The sequence below is a fragment of the Zonotrichia albicollis genome, chromosome 30 (assembly GCF_047830755.1).
Source record: "Zonotrichia albicollis isolate bZonAlb1 chromosome 30, bZonAlb1.hap1, whole genome shotgun sequence".
Classification (NCBI taxonomy): domain Eukaryota; kingdom Metazoa; phylum Chordata; class Aves; order Passeriformes; family Passerellidae; genus Zonotrichia; species Zonotrichia albicollis.
In genome coordinates this window covers 4,573,879-4,580,796 of record NC_133848.1, presented here as the reverse complement: position 1 = coordinate 4,580,796, position 6,918 = coordinate 4,573,879, and the positions used below count along the sequence as shown (strand labels likewise).

The following is a 6,918-nucleotide window of genomic DNA, read 5'->3' as shown; positions in this document are numbered from 1 at the left end:
GGGGAATGGAAATAGGGTTGGGAATGGGGGTGAGACCCCAGGAGTTCACCTGGGGGGAAAAATGGGGTGAGAAAATGGGAAAAAAAGGGGGGAAAAGAGGGGAAAAAAGGAGGGAAAAAGGAGGAAAAAAAGGGGGAAAGAAGGGCGAAAAAAAGGGGGAAAAATGGGAAAAAAAGAGCGAAAAAAGAGGGGGAAAAAGGGGGAAAAAGGAGGGGAAAAAAGGGGGGAAAGAGGGGAAAAAAGGAGGGGAAAAGGAGGGGAAAAAAAGGGGAAAAAAGGGGAAAAAAAGGAAAAAAAAGGGGGGAAAAAGGGGAAAAAAGAGGGAAAAGAGGGGAAAAAAGGAGGGGGAAAAGAGGGAAAAAAGGGGGAAAAAGGGGGAAAAAAAGGAGGAGAAAAGAGGGGAAAAAGGGGGAAAAAAGGGGGAAAAAGGAGGAGAAAAGGGGGGAAAGAGGGGAAAAAAGGAAGGGAAAAGGAGGGGAAAAAAGGGGGAAAAAAGGGGAAAAAAAGGAAAAAAAAAAGGGGAAAAAAAGGGGAAAAAAAGAGGGAAAAGAGGGGAAAAAATGAGGGAAAAAGGAGGGGAAAAGAGGGGAAAAATTTGGGATCCTGCCTGGGAAACTGGAACGGGACCATCCCGCTGCTTTTGGGGTCAGAACAGAGGGAAAAGGGGAGGAATAAAGGGGGAAAATGGGGATTTGGGGAATGGGAATGGGATTGGGAATGGGACTGGGAATGGGGGTGAGGCCCCAGGAGTTCACCTGGGGGGAAAAAATGGGAATTTTGGGAAAAATGAGGATTTTGGGAATGGGGGTGAGGCTCCAGGCAGTTCATCTGGGAAAAAAATGGGGTGAGAAAATGGGAAAAAAAGGGGGGAAAAGGAGGGGAAAAAGGGGGGAAAAAAGGGGGGGGAAAAAAGGGGAAAAAGAAGGAAAGAAGAGGAAAAAAAGAGGGAAAAAGGAGGGAAAAAAGGGGGGAAAAGAGGGGAAAAAAAGGGGAAAAAGGAGGGAAAAAAAGGGGAAAAAAGGAGGGAAAAAAGGGGAAAAAAGGGGAAAAAAAGGAAAAAAAAAAGGGGAAAAAAGGGGAAAAAAGAGGGAAAAGAGGGGAAAAAAGGAGGGAAAAAGGAGAAGAAAAGAGGGGAAAAATTTGGGATCCTGCCTGGGAAACTGGAACGGGACCATCCCGCTGCTTTTGGGGTCAGAACAGAGGGAAAAGGGGAGGAATGAAGGGGAAAAATGGGAATTTGGGAATTTTTGGGGTCTCACCACTCCGCCCTTGTCGCCCTCCATGAACTGCACGATCTGGCAGGAGGATTTCTCCCACAGGAAGATGTGGCCGCAGTCGCTGCCGCTCACCACGAACTCGCTCTTGGGGCCGTAGAAATTCACCCCTTTCACTGGGAAAATGATGGAAAATGGGAAAAATCAGGGAAAATCAGGGAAAATCAGGGAAAATCAGGAGGTTTGGGGTGACTCCAGTGGAATTCCTGGCTGGGAAGCCAAGGAAATGGTTGCTAAAAGGGTTTTTAGGGGTTTTTTTAGAGCGATTTTGGGGTTGTTTTTAGGGTTGATTTTTGGGGTGTTTTAGGGCTGATTTTGGGGTTGATTTTGAGGTGATTTGAGGAAGCATTTAGGGTTGATTTGGGGGGGGGGTTTAGGGCTGATTTAGGGCTGATTTTGGGATTGATTTAGTGCTGACTTGAGGAAAGATTTAGGGTTGATTTGGGGGTGTTTTAGGGCTGGTTTTGGGATTGATTTTGAGGGAATTTGGGGAAGGATTTAGGGCTGATTTGGGAATGATTTGGGGGTGATTTGGGGGTGATTTTGGAGTTAATTTTGAGGTAATTTTGAGGTAATTTGATAGATTTTTAGAGCTATTTTGGGGTTGCTTTTAGGGCTGATTTTGGGGTTAATTTTGAGGGAATTTGGGGAAGGATTTAGGGTTGATTTGGGGGTGATTTAGGGCTCATTTAGGGTTGATTTGGGGGTGTTTTAGGGCTGATTTAGGAGTTGATTTTGGGGTTAATTTTGAGGGAATTTGGGGAAGGATTTAGGGTTGATTGGGGCTGATTTAGTGCTGATTTAGGGCTGATTTTGGGGTTGATTTTGAGGTGATTTCAGGAAGGATTTAGGGTTGATTTTGGGGTGTTTTAGGGCTGATTGAGGACTGATTTGGGGGTGGGTTTAGGGTTGATTTTTCAGGCTGGTTCTGTGATGTTTTGGGATGGATTTGGGGCTGGTTTTGGGATATTTTTGGGGCTGTTCTGGGCTGGTTTTGGGGCTGTTTTGAGGGTTGTTTTTGGGGTAATTTGGGATGGATTTGGGGTTGGTTTTGGGGTAATTTGGGATGGATCTGGGGCTGGTTTAGGGCTGGTTTTGGGGTGATTTGGATGGATTTGGGGGTTACCCATGGCGTTGTGGCGGTAGCCCTTGCAGCACCACGTTTACTGCGCTGGTTTAGGGCTGGTTTTGGGATATTTTTGGGGTGATTTGGGGCTGTTTTAGGTCTGGTTTTGGGGTGATTTGGGGTGGATATGGGGATGGATTTGGGGTGATTTTGGGGCTGTTTTTGGGCTGATTTGGGATGGATTTGGGGGTGATTTGGGGGTTACCCGTGGCGTTGTTGCGGTGGCCCTTGTAGCGCCGCGTGTACTGCGCTGATTTAGGGCTGGTTTTGGGGCTGGTTTAGGGCTGGTTTTGGGATATTTTTGGGGTGATTTGGGGCTGTTTTAGGGCTGGTTTTGGGGTGATTTGGGATGGATTTGGGGATGGATTTGGGGATGGATTTGGGGATGGATTTGGGATGGATTTGGGGGCATTACCAGTGGCATTGTTGTTACGGTGGCCCTTGTAGCACCACGTTTACTGCGCTGATTTAGGGCTGGTTTTGGGGCTGGTTTAGGGCTGGTTTTGGGGTGATTTTGGGGCTGTTTTGGGATGGATTTGGGGCTGTTTTTGGGGCAATTTGGGGCTGTTTTAGGGCTGGTTTTGGGGTGGATTTGGGGCTGTTTTTGGGGTGATTTGGGGGTTACCAGTGGTGTTGTTGCGGTGGCCCTTGTAGCGCCGCGTGTACTGCGCTGGTTTAGGGCAGGTTTTGGGATATTTTTGGGATATTTTTGGGGTGATTTGGGGCTGTTTTAGGGCTGGTTTTGGGGTGATTTGGGATGGATTTGGAGATGGATTTGGGACTGGTTTTGGGGTGATTTTGGGGTGATTTGGGGCTGTTTTGGGGGTTACCCGTGGCGTTGTTGCGGTGCCCCTTGTAGCGCCGCGTGTACTGCGCGCCGTCGCTGTGCGAGGAGTCGAACAGGTAAATGTCCTCATCGTTGTACGAGGCCAAAAGCTCTGGAAATTGGGAAAACAAATGGGAATAAACACAGAAAAATGGGAATAAACCCAGAGGGAAATGGGAATAAACAAGGGGTAAATTAGGAAAAAAAAAACAGGGGGAATGGGAATAAATATGAGGGGAAAATGGGAATAAACAGGGGGAAATTGGGAAAATGGGAATAAATAGAGAGGGGAAATTGGGAAAAATGGGAATAAATAGAGAGGGGAAATTGGGAAAAATGGGAATAAATAGAGAGGGGAAATTGGGAAAAATGGGGAGGAAATTGGGGAGAAAAGCAGGGGGGGATGGGAATAAAAATGAGGGGGAAATGGGAATAAACACAGAGAAATTGGAATAAACACAGAGAAATGGGAATAAACACAGAGAAATGGGAATAAACACATGGGGGAAATTGGGAAAAAACAGGGGAGGGATGGGAATAAATGGGTTGAAATTGGGAATAAACAGAGAAATTGGAATAAATGTGGGGAAATGGGAATAAACACAGAGAAATGGGAATAAACACATGGGGGAAATTGGGAAAAAAACAGGGGGGGAATGGGAATAAACATGAGGGGAAATTAGGAAAAATAGAGAGGGGAAATTGGGAAAAATGGGGAGGAAATTGGGGAAAAAAGCAGGGGGGAATGGGAATAAACACAGAGAAATGGGAATAAACACATGGGGGAAATTGGGGAAAAAACAGGAGGGGAATAAATGGGGGGAAATTGGGAATAAACACAGGAAAATGGGAATAAAGAGGGAGAAATGGGAATAAATGGGGGAAAAATAGAAAAAAAAAGGGGAGGAATGAAGGAAATAAATGGGGAATAAATGGGGGAGAATCAAAGAAAAATACCAGGAAAATGGGAAAAAACAGTGGGAAGATGGGAAAAAAGCAGCAGGGAAATGGGGAAAAGGGAAAAAATGGGGAGAAGGGGAAAATGGGAAAAAATGGGAGGAAAATTGAAAAAACAGGAGGAAAATGAGGAAAACCAGGAGGGTCTGGAGCTCAACAGGGTTTTTTTGGGGGGGAAATTATTTTTATTTTGGAATTTTGGGGGGAAAGTCAGTTTTCTGGGATAAGAGGTGTTTGTTTGAGGATAAACAGGTGGGGTTTAGGAAAATGGGTATTTTTGGGGGAAAATTGATTTTTTTTTGGTGGGAAATGAGGGGGTTTGAGGGAGTGGGACCACTCAGAATTCCCAAATTCCCACCTGGACTCACCTGAGCCATCGTGGCTGTAGACCAGGCAGGTGATGTTGGCTTTGGACTCACAGTTCACCTGGAAAAAATGGGAAAAATTGGGAAAAATTGGGAAAAATTGGGAAAAATTGGGGGAAATTGGGGAAAAGTGGGGAAAAGTGGGAAAAGTGGGAAAAGTGGGAAAAGTGGGGAAAAGTGGGAAAAATGGGGAAAGTGGGGAAAAGTGGAAAAGTGGGGAAAAATGGGGAAAAGTGGGGAAAAGTGGGAAAATTTGCGAAAAAGTGGGGAAAAGTGGGAAAAAGTGGGAAAAAGTGGGAAAAGTGGGGAAAATTGGGGAAAAGTGGGAAAAAGTGGGAAAAATTGGGGAAAAGTGGGGAAAAGTGGGAAAAATTGGGAAAAGTGGGGAAAAGTGGGGAAAAGTGGGGAAAAGTGGGAAAAGTGGGAAAAGTGGGAGAAAGTGGGAAAAATTGGGAGAAAGTGGGAAAAATTGGGAAAAGTGGGGAAAATTGGGAAAAAGTGGGAAAAAGTGGGGAAAAGTGGGGAAAAGTGGGGAAAAGTGGGGAAAAGTGGGGAAAAGTGGGAAAAAGTGGGAAAAAGTGGGAAAAAGTGGGGAAAAGTGGGGAAAAGTGGGGAAAAGTGGGGAAAAGTGGGGAAAAGTGGGGAAAAGTGGGGAAAAGGGGGGAAAAGGGGGGAAAAGTGGGGAAAAGTGGGAAAATTGGGAAAAAGTGGGAAAAGTGGGGAAAAGTGGGGAAAAGTGGGGAAAAGTGGGGAAAAGTGGGGAAAAGTGGGGAAAAGTGGGGAAAAGTGGGGAAAATTGGGAAAAAGTGGGGAAAAGTGGGAAAAAGTGGGGAAAAGTGGGGAAAAGTGAGGAAAAGTGGGGAAAAGTGGGAAAAGTGGGGAAAAGTGGGAAAAGTGGGAAAAAGTGGGATAAAGTGGGGAAAAGTGGGGGAAAGTGGGAAAAATTGGTAAAAATTGGGAAAAATGGGAAAAAGTGGGGAAAAGTGGGGAAAGGTGGGAAAAGTGGGGAAAAGTGGGGAAAATTGGGAAAAATTGGGAAAAAGCTCAGATCCAGCCCCTTTTCCTGGGAATTCTGAGTGTTAAACTCCCAGATGAGGATTTAAAAAATTGTGATTGAGGGGCAAAAAAAAACCCAACAAAAATAAAAATTTCTGGGAGAAATTTTTCTCTTCCTGGGTTTTTCCAGCCAGATTTCCCATGGGATTGCTCTGGGGTGATTCCAGTGCTCCAGTTCCCTCCCAGTTCCCTCCCAGTATCCCCAGTACCAGGTGGTGAGGGCAGAATTTCTTCAGGACTCCGTTGTTCTCGTTCTCATCGATTTTCCTCTGATCATAAATCCTGCAGGAAAAATAAAAAATTAAAAAAAAAGGTTGGATTCATTCCAGGGAGGTTTTTTTTTATCCCTAAAATTCCCATTCTGAGATCCCAGAGCTCAAAATTCCATCCTAGAATTCCCTGGGATTTTATGAAGGAATGTTGTTCCCATAGCCAAAATTTCATCCTAAAATTCCCTTGGGATCTGGGGCAGAAAAAAACATTCCCATGGTCAAAATTCCATCTAAAAATTCCCTGGAATTCTGTGTTGGTTCCCAGTCCTGGATTTGGGAAGGGAAAATTGGGGATTTGGGAAAAAGGCAGATTTGGGAATCCCTGAATTTTGGATTAGAAATTCCTGGATTTTGGAAGGGAAATCTCTGGATTTTGGACGGGAAATTCCTGGATTTGGGATGGGGAAATTCTTGGATTTTGGAAGGGAAATCTCTGGATTTGGGATGGGAAATTCCTGGATTTGGGATGGAGAATTCCTGGATTTGGGATGGGGAAATTCCTGGATTTGGGATGGGAAATTCCTGGATTTGGGATGGGAAATTCCTGGATTTGGGATGGGGCAATTCCTGGATTTGGGATGGGAAATTCCTGGATTTTGGAAGGGAAATCTCTGGATTTGGGATGGGGGAATTCCTGGATTTGGGATGGGGAAATCTCTGGATTTGGGATGGGAAATTCCTGGATTTGGGATGGAGAAATTCCTGGATTTGGGATGGGGGAATTCCTGGATTTGGGATGGGGAAATTCCTGGATTTGGGATGGGAAATTCCTGGATTTGGGATGGGAAATCTCTGGATTTGGGATGGGAAATTCCTGGATTTGGGATGGGGAAATTCCTGGATTTGGGATGGGAAATTCCTGGATTTGGGATGGGGAAATTCCTGGATTTGGGATGGGAAATTTGTGGATTTGGGATGGAAAATTCCTGGATTTGGGATGGGGAAATTCCTGGATTTGGGAGGGGAAATTCCTGGATTTGGGATGGGGAAATTCCTGGATTTGGGATGGGGAAATTCCTGGATTTGGGATGGGAAATCTCTG

The 6,918-nt window shown here is 45.3% G+C and overlaps 1 protein-coding gene across 2 annotated transcripts in view; it reads right to left on the bottom strand.

The window, feature by feature from the left end:
• DCAF8 (DDB1 and CUL4 associated factor 8) overlaps window positions 1–6,918 on the bottom strand; it is a 35,357-nt gene that overhangs the window by 9,415 nt on the left and 19,024 nt on the right. For both annotated transcript variants that reach the window (XM_074529401.1, XM_074529400.1), the window contains exons 9-12: window positions 5,814–5,886; window positions 4,552–4,609; window positions 3,231–3,338; window positions 1,260–1,390 (exon numbers count right to left, since the gene is read on the bottom strand). In XM_074529401.1, coding sequence (XP_074385502.1) covers window positions 1,260–1,390; window positions 3,231–3,338; window positions 4,552–4,609; window positions 5,814–5,886 — 370 coding nt within the window. The remainder of the gene's footprint in view (window positions 1–1,259; window positions 1,391–3,230; window positions 3,339–4,551; window positions 4,610–5,813; window positions 5,887–6,918) is intronic.